The 17,304-nt window shown below is 34.5% G+C and overlaps 1 protein-coding gene across 3 annotated transcripts in view; it reads left to right on the plus strand.

Moving 5' to 3' along the window:
• The window catches only part of grin3ba (glutamate receptor, ionotropic, N-methyl-D-aspartate 3Ba), a 125,843-nt gene that overhangs the window by 15,035 nt on the left and 93,504 nt on the right, over positions 1-17,304 (plus strand). Inside the window, exon 1 of one of the 3 annotated variants that reach the window (XM_087240892.1) lies at positions 10,961-11,533. The exons of the other annotated variants lie outside the window; for them this stretch is intronic. Coding sequence (XP_087097018.1) covers positions 11,081-11,533 — 453 coding nt within the window. The 5' untranslated portion in view covers positions 10,961-11,080. Of the gene's footprint in view, positions 1-10,960; positions 11,534-17,304 lie in introns of those variants that run through there. 3 annotated transcript variants of the gene reach the window in all.

The following is a 17,304-nucleotide window of genomic DNA, read 5'->3' on the forward strand; positions in this document are numbered from 1 at the left end:
AAAGGTAGATCTCCAGGAACAGGGTTGAGCACCCCTGATCTAAATGCTCAAAAATGCTGTTTCAGAGGCGAGGTTGGATGTAGTTCAGAAATAGATTCATTAGGATCAATGCTTAAAGTAAACGTTTACTTCTCTCTGTAGACCAAACATGCTTAGTATCCCTCACATTTTAATAAATTATTTATTTTGGTTACTTTTACATCTATATATGGTTAAGCAAGTATTTAATAAATAAAATTATAGTTTTTTTAGATTATTTAGATTTTGTTTTTTTTACAGTATAGGTGAACATACTACCTTGATGTCCAACAAAGGCTGCACAAGAGCTCATTTGATGGCACATATTCTGTCCTGTCTACATCTCTGACGAAGTGCTTCGACATCAGTGAGTAATAAATCTTCATATTATCATGCATACAGGATTTCTGTAAGCCTATCTTTAATGTTAGTTTGTAATCAGCAGTGACTGTTTTAAAAAATTTGGGATTTAAATTGATGCTGTGCACAGTAACGTCATGATGATTTAATTTGAGGAAATGTCACTGGAGAGGTGTTCGCAAAAAAATAAAAAATAAATTGAACAAAATGACTCTATTAAAGATTTATTTGTCTCACTGACATGCCATCACTGCATATTGAAATACAGTAATACGAACTGACCGCAAAATATTACCACAAACATTTCATGAAGTAGATTGCTTGACTACTGTACAGTTCTTTGCTCAACTTTAACACATTTTGTCGTGTCGCTGTGCCTCTCGGCAGATTTTGCCAAAAATGAATGCTTAGTGATTATTTTGTTTTATACGAACCAAAGGTCAGCAACTCATCATTAGCATTATTTTTTAAAAATCACCTACGGCTTTCATGTCCTCTAACGCAATCTTGTCTGTAAGTTAGAAGTGAATTTTCACATGTTAAAAGCTTAAAAGTACTTGATTAACATTAGTCACGTTAAATTAGATTATTTTATTTATTTATTTTAAATATGTAGCCTCTTAAGGTCAGAATGAACTGTGTTCACCCCTCTTAAATCGGTGGAAGCACTAGTAGTGTGATCATGGAATTAGATATTCAAGCTATACAGAGTCAGACATTATGTGAAGACTAGTTTATAGTTTATAGTTAAGACTAGTTAATGACTAGTTTTGACTTGACGGATCTTTTCCCCATTAACGTTAGTGTAATTGTAAATTGAGAACAAACAATTTTGCCAACAAAAATGATTAAAAAAAAAAACAGTGTTTTATATATAAATATATATATAAAACAATAGTGCAGTGTTTGGTTTCTGAATGAATGAAATAATTTGAGGCATGATTAGCTTTTACTCCAGTGATTGATTTTGCTTGTCATTTTTGCAGGATCATCAGAAGTGCTGCTGCCCTTTTTCACTGTCCCTTTTCCACAACATCATTTGGCCTTCATCATTTCCTGTCTTGTAGCAGTATTTTCACCTGTTTTTTAAATTTTAATGCTTTTTGATACATTAATTGTTGACTGGTTTTAATGATCAATTGTTCATTAGTGTTCTGTTGCTTTGTTATATTGAATAATTGCTACTGTTTCAGTAGGGTTTACACAATAAACTTTTATTGTGAAGTTAAAGTTTCAGTTTCTTAATTTTTCTTGTATTTCTTAAACAGTTCAAATAATATTTGTGCAATTTTTGAAATTTTTTTGCTCATTGCTCATTATAAAGTAGCACTATTAAATACAATAAAATAACATTTAATAACTGTAAAATACTATACAGTAATAATGAAAGTAACGTTAAAATACCGTAGTTCTGCGTGGTAAAAATGTACAGTAAAATACTGTTTTCAGTTTTGCAGTATGTGTATCACTACTGTAATTGGTGTTACAGTAAAAAAAGAAAACAGTAAAATGATGTATTACATTTTACAGTAAATCTAATACTAATGTAATTAGTATTACAGTAATGTTACTGTTTTATGAAATACAGCAGCTACCGGATAATTGTTGCCAGTAACTTACTGTTAATTTAACAAGAAATCGTTTACAGTGTATGTTTAAGCAGCAGATACCTTTCCAATTGCAACCCAATGCTGGGAAACCCCCATACACTCTTGCATTCACAAACTAAGGCCACTTTTTTTATCCAGTTCACTCTACTGCATGTTTTTAGACTGTGGAGCAAACCGGAGCACAGAGGAAACCCACACGAGTATGGGAGAACATGCAAACTCCAAAAAATCATTGAAATATAATTAAAAATAAAATAAAAATTAAATTTAGGGTCATTATTTCTAACTGTTATAATAAAGGACACAGCATTGTAATACTAGGCCTGTTTATACCAAGCACAATTATTAAAGCAATAACAATACCACAACTATCATGTTATCACTTTTGGAACTTTCAAAGCACCGGTTTTTCAGCTGATGAATGATAAAATTACTTGTATTTCTGTAAAAGTTTGGAATTTCATTGTGGGATCTTTGACTGCTACTCTGACTACTTTTGATATTGAAAATTTGAGCAAAAAGACATTAACTGATATTAATATTAGTTAAAACCCAAAAAAGGTAACAAAAAAAAATAGAGTTATAAATTGCCAGAACCTTTTCTATGATTTCATAAATATTTGTTTTTTAAAGTGTGGTTATGGTGGTAACATTTTACTATAATAAGGTAAGATTAGTTAATGTATGTTAACTGGGCCAGCCCAGTCACCAGACATGAACATTATTAAGCATATCTGGGCTAACATGAAGGTGAAGGCATTAAAGATGAATCCAAGTAATCTTGATGAACTTTGGGAGTCCTGCAAGAACACTTTTTTTGCCATTCCAGATGACTTCATTAGTAAGTTATTTGAGTCATTGCAGAGATGTATGTATGCTGTCCTCCAAGCTCACGGGAGTCACACACACAATAATAATAATTTTTCCACTTCACCATGACTTTATATTCTATGTTATACATTATTTCTGTTAAGTGACAAGACTTTTGTCAAAGCAAAGTCAGACCTTACTGTCCTAACTATATAAGCTACTTCTAATACCAAATAATCAACTATTATTCAGGATATTGTTTGTTGTTCCTAGAATTTGGATAGGCAGTGTCAGGTAGTGCATTTATTCATCTTTGTTAAAGTTGTTTTTAATTCACAGTCCATTAACTGATGTTAACAAGCACTTTACATTTTAATAATATATTTGTAACTATAATTAATTAATGCTGTACGAGTATTATTATTTAATGCTAGAAAGCACATTACCTTTAACTAATAGAACATTACTGTGAAGTGTGGCCATTACAATAATAGTTGGTGTAAATGAACTAATGTCTATTAAACTAACACTTTAAAAGTGTATTATAAAAGAGTGTGTTGAATTTTCACAAACTTCTTCAACTTCTTCAGAACTATCAAAAGTGCAGTGACAGTACTTTACCTTAATAATATGTTATTAAGTTAATTAATGCACACAAAACTCATTAGTTTTTATCAGAACCATGTTTGCTCAGTCTGATAAAACAGAATGGGGTTAGGGAGTGTTTGACCAAATTAAATGAGGTTTCATATAGATACCCTCCTGCTGTGAATCGGCTTGCGCACACTGTTTATGCATCCCGACCCTAATTTGAAGTCCAAAATTACTCTTCAACCTTTCCAGAGGTCAGCGGAAGGATAAGGTTTGCATTGTTCCCAGTTTTACACACTCATTCGTTTGAACTGAAAGATTGTGCCAAGCTTTCCAGAAAAGCACAAATATCTTCATTTCAGCACTGTAAGGAAAATCAACTGCTTTGCCTCCAGCAAATTCTCTTGTAATATATGACTATATAGCACTTCAGATTTTAATAGAATTATCACTTTTAGTTCCTTCGCTCTCGCACACTGTGTCCCGATGGTGCACCGCATCCACAGCTGAACTGTCTAGTGGACACAAAAGATTGTGCTGAAATTAGTCATGTAGGATGTGCTGAGAATGTAGATGTCGCCTGGTGATATTTAAAAGCACCGCTCTTCCGTACAAGATGTACCATAGCGTGGCAGATTATGGAGTGCTGCAGCTCGCAGTTAGGCAGAAACAACACTGATGCTACATTTCCCCATGCTGTAATTGCAGAGCTTCTGCTTAGAGGCTTTTTCTGAGGTACCTCTCAAAATTCAATTTCAGAACTCATCGACTCAACTGTTGCATTTCAAACAGTGCCTAATGTCTGTGTATGTCACAACAACAGAGGGAAGTCATAGCGAGAGACTGAGGGGGATTATGCATACGGGTGCTTATATGTGTTAAATAAGCTGGGTGTAATCCTTCTGAGATAAACATGCATTTTAATTGGTTTTCTGATTAACATGTAATCCATTAATTTATATATTAAACCAAACAGAACACAATCGACTATAGGGGCAATCTGGTGATATGAATCACCTAGGAGAAAAACAGTAAGACATAATAAGAGATTTAATATATTTTTACATCAAAACTTCTGTTTGTGCTTAATATTATTTTATGCATAGAAAAGATTTACAATATCCTATGGGGAGTTATTCTCTATATCAGTAAGCACTGTTTCTGAACTCCCTCAAATGCCTTTATTATAGTCCTTCTGGGAAAGTCACAATATTCCTCATTTAAATAAGTCCAGCCTAAGGGAATGCACACACACACAGAAACAGAAGGAAAAGATGAGGCCTGGATAAGTTGCATTAATAGTGTGTTGTCATCTTGCCTAAAATATGCATTTTCACACATCTAATACACAGATACAAAGGCAATTTCCTACTCAAATATTTACATTTGCAGACATAACTGATGTGTTTAGGCCTCTAGTCAGTCTGGTGAAAAGGGTGATTCTTTGTTTTTCAAAAAGCGGACCTTTTTGCAATTATACACCTCATTTTCTATTTAATTATGAGATTTAAATACTGCATTTTACTGACATTGTTTTTAGTTTAATTAGCTTGTCGAATGGTCATTATAACCACATTTCCTAAAGATTTAGATTAAAGAAATGTAAAAAAAAATACTTATTTTAAAATAAAAAATGTATTGGAAAAAAAAAGGAATCTGTTAAAGATTTAAATTTAACGTAGCCTATTGTCATTTGTCATTTGCGCCTTCAATTTTCCTAAGTCAGAGTTTGGCTGTTTGAATAAAAAATAATTAAAACATAATAATAATGTAATGTAGAGCTTCACAATTTTCTAGCCTCTCTTAAAAAAGTACATTTGAAAATTCATGAATAACAATACCCAAATTAGTATTCAAATTCATTTTAATATGGGCCGCTTTTGGTGCTTCACACCTGTTTATTGGTCATTTTTTGTTTCAAGAACAACAAGGTCCAAAGATTTAGAATGAAAGTTACTTATAAAATGTTTCTCAATTTTAAAACAATACAGTAGTGAATAATGACTTGTCTTACGTCAGATTGTGTGTTTTCTTGCACAGCTGGGAGTTGGACTCATGATAAATAATTGTTTGCATTGGCTAAAACTGATTAGCTGAAGTCACACCAAAGCAACAGCCAACAGAGGATTCCGCTTGGTCTTAAAGGCTTTTTTAAAGAGTTATTTTCACTATTTATGATGGCATAACAGTCAAAATAGGACAAATGAGCTCATGTATGGGACAAATTCTGGACCTTTGTCCATGAGGCAGTGACCCCTGGCTATGAGCCTGGTGTTTATATTGTTGTGAGGGAGAGAAGAGAACAACATGCGTTCTCTCACAGGCAGATCGTCTATGCATTCATAAAATGACATGAAAGAAGTTCAAACTGCTTTAAAGGTATAGTTCCCCCCAAAATAAAAACTGTCATCATTTATTCATTCTTTACTTGTTAAAAAAAGTTCATGCGTTTCTTTCATCTGTTGAACCCAGAAGGTACTCTGAAGAAAAACAAAATCCTGAAACTATTGACTAACATTTAGTAGGAAAAACAAATACTATGAAAGTCAATAATTACATTTTATTTTGGCTTTTTTCAATATACAGTTGAGGTCAGAATTATTAGCCCTCCTGAATTATTAGCCCCCTGTTTATTTTTTTCCCCCAATTTCTGTTTAAGGGAGAGAAGATGTTTTGAACAAATTTCTAAACATAATAGTTTTAATAACTCATTTCTTATACCTAATTTCTTTTATCTTTGCCATGATGACAGTAAATAATATTTGACTAGATATTTTTCAAGACATACAGCTTAAACTGACATTTAAAGGCTTAACTTGGTTAATTAGGTTAACTAGGCAGGTTACTGTGATTAGGCAAGTTATTGTATAACAATGTTTTTTTCTGTAGACTATCGAAAAAAATATAGCTTTAAGGGGCTAAAAATTTTGACCTTAAAATGGTGTCTATTGTGGTGATATGGTGGTCTATTCTAGCCGAAATAAAACAAATAAAACTTTCTTCAGAAAAAAATATTATTAGAAATACTACAAAAATTTCCTTGCTCTGTTAAACGTAATCTGTTAAACATAACTATTTAAAAAAGGCAAAACATTTCAAAGGGGGGCTAATAATTCTCACTTCAACTGTATATCTTCATTTGAGTTCAGCAGAAAACATAAACGCATAAAAGTTTGGATTCATTTGAGTGTGAGTAAATAGTGCCTTTTTAAATCTCTTTATGATGTTATTATTATTTATGATTTTATTTAAAAGCTTTATTAAAATTGACATGACAACTGTAATGCATGTGGTAATCAAAAGCAAACAACAGATGTGTTTCCAAAGCACAAGCTGTAAAGGATCTGCCTTTGGATTTAAATAGACACACAAACAAAAAAGCATTTTGCTACAACCCAAATAGGTTCATTTGTGGTCGGGCTGCACGATATTGGAAAAATCTGACATTGAGATATTTTGTTTTGCCAAATTGCCACGATATATATTGTGATATGAATATAATTTCATCAGATGGTTTAAGTATCTTTATTTAGAAAAATTCCAATAATTCAGATCGACTGGGGGTCTTTTTTAGTGCATCTGCATGAAAACTATACTACAATCAAAAAGAAATAAATAAACAGTGCTTTAGGGTTTTTCTGCTGAGTCGAACAGTATTCATGTACAGAAATTGAACAATCAAATGTAAAATGATCATTGTTGTATAAATAAGTAAAAAAATAATATTATTTAATAATATCTATTAATCTTTAATTAATAAATAATATTTAATTTAATAATAATTAATAATCTAAAATAAAACACACCTTGCAATATCGATGCCCAAACGATATATTGTTCAGCCATAATTGGCAGTGTGCTGTAATAAATGATCTGTGAGTTATCTTTGAAACTAAAACGTCACAGACACATACAGATGCACGCACACACACACACGCACACACGCACACATTCAAACACATTTCATTTTAGTCTTTTATTTCTTTAATTTTACTTTCCGAAAATGAGTCCTCATTTCACTAAGATTAAAATGATAATAAAGCTTGTTAACAAGTTTTTAATGATTAATGAATGCATTCTACAGTTTTTTTCAGTTGTTTTGCCACAAATGTCCGAACCCTGATGTCAATTTTCAAAACTCTAGACACAAAACTCTAAGCACTCATTACTTTTAACATAGACTCTCCAGTGTTCAAAATTCTGCATGCTGCGTTCATTTTTTTTAAAAAAGTCTTGCATTGCCAGGATCACTACAGGAACACAACTTTAGATCACCAGCACACAAGATGCACATCATTACAATAAACAATCTTTAACAATCATTAAATATTGTTGTTTAAAATTTATGATACAGGTTTCATTATGGCTTATAAGTGTGGAGGGAACGTTGCAGACTGTGGATACACTGAACTATAGTTTTAATTATTCCATCATAATGTAGGTTTACTGTCTTTTTTTTACTCACTGCTCGTCCCCATATAGAAAGCTGATATATGGCATGATATATGACAACATATGCAAATTACAATTGGATTCCACATACTATATATAAAATGTCAAAATAGTCAATTATTTGTCAAAATAGTGCAAAAATCCCAGTTTACATTTTTTCAACCATAGAATACATATATTTGTAAAGGTAAAATACATAACATAATAGATAATATATCTTCAAGACGAAGATAACTAGAGTGAAAAACTCTGGTTATTTATAATGCTTCTGTAATCATCTAACAGGGCAGATTACGGAGCTAAGGAGGAGCCAGCCGTGTTGATCACGTGATCCTCTCGAAATTAGTTTATGAATAAACCACACTTATTTTAAATGTAATGTTTGAGTTTCGTTTTGAAATGGGATCATTCAGATGTTTAATTGCATTATATTGAAAATGTTATCTTTGTTCTATGAACAACGTATATTTTTCTTGTGTTTGTTGTATCCAAGCATTTGAAAAAAAGAGTTTAGAGTTTTGCAATAACGTAAAATTTTAGCAGTGTTCGTGAATTTTGTGTCTAGAGTTTTGAAAATTGACACCAGAATTCTGAAATTTGTGGCAAAACGATTGTAAAAAACTGTAATACTTTGTTTCATTATTTCATCTTCATTTACAAGTAGCAGGGTATTAACAGCTGTATATTTCTGTCCGTTCACATCCTGTCCCTTTGTGCCCCCTGGCAGCATAGTCGCAAACTGCGGTTATACCTAAAAACATGTTCTCAATCCTTCGCGGCGGTGCCACTTGCAGTGGTCATGCTCCTTTTAAAGTGTCACCCACTTTACCTAAATTGTCTAAATAAGCTGCAGTAGATTTTATTTTGCCCTTTTTAGCAGACTGGTTTACCTCTCAGATATCAAGAACGGTTTCAGAGCAAAACATAAAGCCTTTTAAATGCATGCTCTGAATTCATGTTGAAGACTTATATTATCCTGTGAAAAGGGGCATAATAGGTCCACTTGAATATTTATTCACATTGCATGAGGCAGCTTGAAGGTGAGTAAAAGACAATTGCATACCTTCTCTGAAAAACAAGTGGAGAAATCCATGTGTCTAAACAGGATATTTGTGTAGGTGTCTTGTGGAAATTTTGATTTACCCTCAAAAATCACCTGCATCTCTGAAATATCTTGAAATGTGGATGTGCATGCACTGGAGCAAAAACAATCAAGCAAGCATCACTGGTTGCATGTTTGTGTCAGACATCATAGCATACATCCATTAAGCAGAAAAGCAAATGTTTTTTGTGACATTGTACAGGCCAAATGATTTAGATATGTGTTAGAACAGGAAACAAAGATGCAATGATATATATAATTTGGTTCTGATATAAATTACACACTTGAAGTATATGAACCAAACAGAGTAAAACACCATGATGTCTGCATATATGTCCTGCTGCACAAAGGACATGCTGCCCGAATTTTGACATGGTTCATATGCTTTTTACTCAGTCGGTGGTCTCTAATCCTCAATTAGTCTTTGACATCCAGCTATTATTACTAGCAAATGGATTTGAGGGTGCAAAGCTTTCTAAAATGGACAAGTAATTGCTTAAAAACATGCACTGCAGTAATAATATGCCAGACTAGTTGCATGAAAAGAAAAAAGTGCATTGAAATTCTGAATCAGCAGAGCTGTGTTTATGATCTGACAATCAGAGATTTGTCATTTTGCATTATGTAACATGACCATTTAATGTTTATATTTGTGGTAATTCACAGAGGTGAAAAGTGCACACTGACATAATGTGCAGCTTATGGTAGATTTATTCTCTGTTTAATTACTAAATGAGTAAATTATATTTTATTTTAATGAGCTCACAGCAATAAATTAGGCACCCATTTGTTGAGGAAAATGCTTACAGTACCATTGGAATGCTTCTTTAAGGGGGCTTGGGATTTTAAAATGTCAAATGACTTGAAATAAACTAACTGTCTGGATGAATCAAAGGATTTTATTGTAACTCTTGCTTTTGATGAACAAAAAAATCTATTACATTGCATTTCAGTTTTGTGCTCAAACCGAGTGACAAGTCATTATATTTGGATTACTGTTCTATAGCAAACAAAGCCTACTGTAAATTAATTCAATTGAACAGTGCATCCGTGCTTCCACGCAATTACTATATAATTTAATAATTTATGAATAGGGTATTGTCCTTGAACTATACCAAACTGCCTGAATTCAGGAGGCAATTACTGCCTCGGTCACCTCCTAATCTCTTTTTAATACTTCACTGAAATCATTAATTGTTAATAAATAAATAATAAAATTAATTAAATAAATAAAATTTCCTGGGTATCCTTAGGAGTGTAGAGGATTTTGCACCTGTGTCTCAGTTTTTCCTTTAGCTTTGCATTTTACTGATTCTTATTCATACCGGGACTGGTAGATTTAGGTCTTAAGCTGATATCTGTCAGCTTTTATGTATACTTTGCTATTTGTGATCTGTTGCTTTAATGTAAGTATAATGGACATTCTGGAGTTTAATATCAACATTCTTGAGGGTTTTTGTGCTGCTGGTATGTGGATGGCATTTTGCTGTGTGGTGGCTGTGACCTTTGTGTGCTTATTCATGCACTTTAAAAACTACTGACTGAAAGCAAAAATAATTTATAAACGTAATATAAAGTGAATGTATTATTATTATATTTTTAACAGGAGTTATCAGTGGCAATGTGATGTCAACAAGGCTGCGGCCAAGAGGGGGCGATCCGCTCCACTTACAATAGCCTATTTATATTATTTTTCAGAAAAAGTGGTCATCTAATTTAATAAACACATTTTAATTAAACAAATCTGTTTATTTTGATATTCATAAAACTTTTTACTATGCAAAAATACTCTCTTTAATACTTTATAAAGTGAATGTTTAAAGACATTGAAATAATGTTAAATAAAGTGACCTTTTAGAAAAACCTTAATTTTTCATAATATTATCTGCAATCCAAAGCTGACGTGTCCATAGCTGTCCTCCCTCTATGAACATCTCCAGTGGCACAGCACCTCCTCCCTCAGCGCGCGCACAGCACCTCCTCGCCTTCAACACTTGGAGTACTAGACGGAACGCTTGCATTTCAACCGTGGCTGCATCCGCGCGCGCGTAAAACCATTAAGGACAAGAACAACTGGACAAGAATAGAGCGATGCCATCTTGTGACGAAACCTCAATCCAGTTGCGAAAGGAGCAGGATGAATTTAGTGCTCTTCAGATTCTTGGCATACCTTCACGTTGGGCTCCAGGTCGCTCTCCAGATGTTTATTTACCCTTGTCATCTGCATCCCCAGCCCTGTCACATCCTGGCACGCATTGGGCACACCGTGCGCTTGGGTGCGCTCCTGCCGACCCGCCAGCAGTCCAGGATACAGGGCGCCCTCAACCGCGCCCTGGTCCACCTCCGGCAAAGTGGGAACAACTTCTTGCCCTACAACCTGAGCTTGGAAGTATTGTCCCGAGAACCGCTCAATGGAGACCCGGAGTCCATGTTCAGGTGCGTGTGCCAGGATATCGTTGTTCAGGGAGTCTCGGCTGTGCTCGCGTTCCCCCAGAGCCACGAAGAGCTCATACAAGTGGAGTTCATGTCCTCGTTTTTGGAAATACCCTTCATCAGCATCATTGAACAGGGTGAACCTCTTAAGACACAGGTGAGCAGCAAAATCGTTTCCTTTACTTTTATCCAAATCGCTCGACTGGTTTTCAGGAACATTCCGGCAAACTTGTTAAAGAACTGGCGTGGGTCTTGAGAAAGTCGTTGTTGTCTTTTCTCTCAGTTACAACTGTCACGTTTAATTGAGACATATTCAACATAACCCAAAAGCGCGCGACGCCGCGAAATGTTTGTTTCGCGTATGAAACTCGGCGTTTTTTACTTTGTGTGTCAAACTATTAAGTAATATTAAAGGAATAAGAGTTACTCAAAGTTGTTCGAAATCTACAACGTATCCCTAAAATACGCAAATCAATGTCAAGGCTGCAGAGTATTGATCTTTGGGGTATTAAACACCAACTAACAACGTGAATTAATTGTAACTTTAAAATTAAAATAACCACATTTATTGTTTTGAATTAATTATTCTTGTGTCTGAAAGGGCATAAAACATATGCTGGATAAGTTGGCGGTTCGTTCCCCTGTGGCGACCTCTGACTAATAAAGGAACTAAGCCTAAAGGAAAATTAATGAATGAATTACTCTGCCTTCTGTCAAATCCACCTCCCACCCAATTTTCTTACACATTTTGATTAAAATGGTAAACACGAACAGCAAATCGAATCAAAACCAAAAAAAAAAAAACTCTCTTAAAAATAAATGCTCCAAAAAGGGGGTTTCGCAGCAATGTCATACAATTCCACATTTCCTGTTGTAGTGTGAACAGCATTTCAATAATATAATAATCTAGACAATCTTTTTACACTGTAAAGAACGAAACTGTTCCATGGATTTTAAATATTCTCCATGGAACATTCAAAGCCAATTAAGAGCCTTTATTTTTATTATTTAATTATTTTTATTTGTCGTTTTTTATGTAGCATGCGTTTCAGGTGCTTCTGTCCAGGGGCCTGACACAGAGGTTCTGATGTATTCCAATGGAACAATCCCAACACTGTTTAGGGCTCGGGGGTTGAGGCACGCTGACTCTCGTTAGTATTCTAAGCAGCAAATAGAGCGGATGCCAGTCACACCAGTTGTTTCTGTCTCCAGCAGTGCAGCCAGTTGCAGCGGTTTCTCCTGGCAGGGAAACCTCAAAAGATTTTCCTCCCGTCAAACTCTGCCAGCATATGGACACAAAGGAACAAAGGCACCCCTGATTTTGCATAAAGAGGCATGAACAGCGGGTCAGCAGAGAGACTCATCTTTTAAGATGCTCACTCATAACAGCGTGATTTATCCTACATCTTATAAAGTGTCAGTCAAAAGGCTTTTGTGTCTTGTGCCTACGTTTATAGCCTGGCTGCTTGTAAAAGCTTTGTTATTCATTGGGCGAAAACATAACCAAGGCCATTTGTGTGATTAATGAAAATTATTATCAAAATGTTTGTGATCGCTCCCTTTTGACACAGCCCTCAGGATGTGTGAAATCATTAGTGCCCATCGTTTTCAAAGCAAGGCTTGGCTCATCCCATCACTGTGGAGTCGTTAACTTTACGAAATTACTTTAACAAATTAAAAAATAGATCTAACGCAATAAATTCCCCTGGACATTATGGAGACCAGGGTGTTCATATATTTTAGGACGCTATCCCAGGATATTATCTTGTCTGAACGCTTTTCAAACGTAATATTCTATATCCTTTCAGCTCTCTGCAGACAAAATAACTATGCATTGGTGTCTTTTACTGAGCGCTAGTCTGAATTTGCAATCTGGGGGATTCAAATGAAATAGCTTCTTTCATTTCCATGGCTATTTTCTTCCTACAGCCAATCAAACGCAGGGTAGATTACCATATTCTTAGTGTGTCTTAAATTATTTTGTTTGCTGACCAAATATTCCGGGCCTGTTTCGGTCGAGAAAATTCTTCTGCTCATCTACGCTTGAGTGCTCATTAACTTGTCTCCCTTCTGTGGCAAATATTCCTGAGCACAAAAGAAAGATTAGCAAATGCAAAACTCATTTTGTCCCTCTGAATGAAATCACATTCTAATCCGAAGGCCTTTCTCAATTATGCCTCTTTGTTAGCTCACCAGTGGACAACCACTGGAAGGTTATTAAGCTTAATGAATCCTTAATTCAAGAGGGCCGCCGGGACTGCCCAAATGTTGATTTTGAGTTAAACGGCAGGTCGTTACATTCAGAGTGGACTCCGAATGACCTTATTCATGTACACGTAAATGAAGACATTAATTTGTGAAAAGCCACTTTTATCTTGTAGATGCCCTCCTCATTATGGTACAGCCTGACCTTTTGCCTTTTGCAGTCTTGCAGTAATTGTGAAAACGAGTAACCTTTGGAAAATTGAAATGACAGAGCAGTGGTTTTCAACAGTGCACATTTCGGATCTAATCACTGAGAACTGTATAACAAGTCATCGTTTTTCAGATTGCACAATATTCAGACAACATAATTGCAAGCAAGATATTGATTTTGTGCAACGGTTTAATAAAAAAGGATGCTGAGTAACTTAAATTTTAGACAGAATATTACCGGTTAATGTGTGTGTTTTCACTCTGCCAACGGAAATGGTCACAGCAGAATCTTTTGTTGCACCTCGAAGTGACACTCAGTGGTGGAACTGAATAAATTAGTGCTCTGATTCACTTGAGTGAGCAAATCAATGATTTAAACATAAGCTGCATTCAAAAGTTGAAAAAATACAGGCAACTGAGTTGGGCTGAATAAGAAAAATCCAAACCCTACAGTATGATTGTGTCATGTACTCAGATACTGTAACATCAATTCAGATTTTTAATGGAGCAGAGATGTGCATTTGATTCCATAAAGTTCCATAAAGTAGCTCAGCTAAACAATAAAATGGCACCTGAAAGTAGGGCTGCACAATTAATCGAAACTAGATCTCGATTTAACCTTACACATGATCTTAATTCAGCTTTTCTATGATTCAGCCAATTATATTTTCAAGGCGAGGAGAGAAGTGTAAATGTCTTCACGTTTTATTTTCATTGCTCAGCAACATGGACACCTCCAAATGGTGTTGAAAGTGTCACATACTGTATTTAAAAGGTATAATTTACCCCCAAAACGTTATTTTTGTCTTAATGTAATGATGTATTCGTGAAATCATACATGAGCTGACACACTGTTTGTTTACCACTGAGAGGACACGCGTGCCTGCCAGTGATTTCTACTTTTAGTGAACAGAATCTGCATAGGCTGTGAATAACAGGTAATACATTTGTAAATAACATTCAGTTTGTTGCACAGAGTGATAATTGGGAAGCTGCATATATGTGCGTTTGATATGTTTTTTTCTTTCATAGCGAACACAATGTGTTCTGCATGAGATTGAATGTTTACTGGGTCAGTATAACTACTCTGGCATCTATAATGTTGAATAAAATGCAAGAGTTAAATATGATAATGACAAATGTTTAATTTTATCTGTGAAAAACATTGTCTATTAATGTTGTCAATGACAAGCACATGTCTCAAACATAATAATTCAACTTTAAAATTATGAATAGTTGTATTATGACGTGATTACTTGAATTACCAAACAGGAAAAATTTAAAGTCTGTTCAAGTCCACCATTTCCAATTTTAAGTTTTTACAAAATTGAGCATTTTAACCAACAGTAGACCATCACATAGCCTAATATTATTATTGCTGTTTTACAATATGTTTAAAAATAGCAATAATGGTAATAACAAGAACAACATAACAGGCTACTAATATTAACCTTTATTTTGCATCCACAGAATCAGGAGAAATCATGATCTTGATTTTAAGCAAAAAAAAAAATCATGATTCTCATTTTAGCCAGAATCGTGCAGCCTTACCTGAAAGTTAGTTTTGTTGGTCAGTTTGTGCATAAATGCAGTTTCTAGAAGCTTGATGGGGATGCTAATGAACAGGAACATTGTCTAAACCAGTGGTCACCAAACTTGTTCCTGGAGGGCCAGTGTCCTGCAGATTTAAGCCTCCAACCCTAATCAAACACACCTGAACAAGCTAATCAAGGTCTTACTAGGTATACTTGAAACAACCAGGCAGGTGTGTTGAGGCAAGTTGGAGTTAAACCCTGCAGGGACACCGGCCCTCCAGGACCGAGATTGGTGACCCCTGGTCTAAACCTTTGAATGCAGCAATACAAATCTCTTTATATAATCAATTTATATAATTTATGTACTTTATATAATCAAACTTCACATATATATATGCGCATATACATATGCATACTTAAAGGGATAGCTTATGCCAAACATTTTAACTTTGTCAATAATTACTGGCTCTCATGTCTAGCAAGCCTCTGAGACTTTTGTTCATCTTGTGAACACAAATTAAGATATTTTGGATTAGCTCTGCAAGCTCCCTTATCCTCCAGAGACAGAGATGGCCTTAACTTGTTCAAAGCACAGACAGGTACCAACAACATAGTCAAAAGAGTGCTTCAGTGGTTTAACCATAATATTATCAAGCTATGAGACCAGCACTTATGTATATGTCCTGGTTTTTGGGCATGGGACAATAATCGTTTTCAAGGAATACCGCGGTTTAGAAAAGTCAAGGTTTTAAAACTTAAAACTTTTAAAATTTGTTATACTATTCCTAAATTATAAGATTTAAAAAAATATATATTTATTATTATTATTTTTTTTAGGATAGCAGTATCTTTAGCAGAAAAATATCCAAAGATGCCATAAATTGTAAAGAAATCTGTTTTTAAAACAAATGAAGAATGAATGAATTTGAATTATTTAGCGTGACATGTTTACTGTAACAAAATATTTTAAATGTTTCTCAAAATAAAATATATTGTGTTCAATGGGGGTAAGTTTTTAGTTTTTTACCCAGTCCCAGATATATAAAAAGAACATATTTTAGAGCAGTAATCACAAAAACGTCAAACCGGGATATTTTTATTTAAGATTATCATACCACCAAAATCTTATAGCGGCCCATGCCTCTCCTGGATCACCGCATGCAACTTCCTGTATTTGAAACAAAGCAGTGCATTTGAGGTTATACATCAGCAGAATACATAAAGAGCACAGCACTCCTGCGAATGCACGCCCTATACTGACACTGAGGAAAAGAAACTGTTGAATGTTTTAAGTTTTTCCTTATTAAATATTACATTTTGATGGAATAGTTATAAGCCTGACATATGTTATGCAACATCCCTTGTGACTTTTTATTTTTATTTTTTTTTTGTATTTATTATTATTATTATTATTTTACAAAATTATGATCAATAAAATGTTTTTTTTTTTTTTTGGTGTATAGCAATACTCTAAATGGGGCATGGCCCACTTTGTGGATGTTATGAAGCCTGTTCACACAGATTGCATTGTATAAGATGCTGCAAGAAACACAAGTTCAAGATTCAAGCATGTCTATCTCACAGATGTTTGCACTCAACAACAACAGAAAAGCATTGCAGTAGAATCCATAAATGCACTCTGTGTAAAGTCAAGGAGATGCAACAGTAGATGCATTATAAGAACTCATTTTAAAATGGGATGTCGGGTTACACACTGTGCTGAAATTGAGTTTTAATGAAAATTTATTTACATGTTCAATCTACTGTATAAAATACATAGCTGAAGTTAAATCTTGCAACATAGGCCATTTCAAAATATATATTTCTAAAAGCACCTGGTGAGCAAGCACTTATTAGCTATAGAGGTGGTCTACACCAATGACTGTAAAAAATATGGACGACGCGACAGCCCCTTTTGCCATTGAACGCCTTGAGGGCAAAACGCCTGCTTGACGGGCACAAACTGTCGCAAAAGACT

The sequence above is a fragment of the Danio rerio genome, chromosome 2 (genome assembly GCF_052040795.2).
Source record: "Danio rerio strain M-AB ecotype USA chromosome 2, GRCz13ab, whole genome shotgun sequence".
NCBI lineage: Eukaryota > Metazoa > Chordata > Actinopteri > Cypriniformes > Danionidae > Danio > Danio rerio.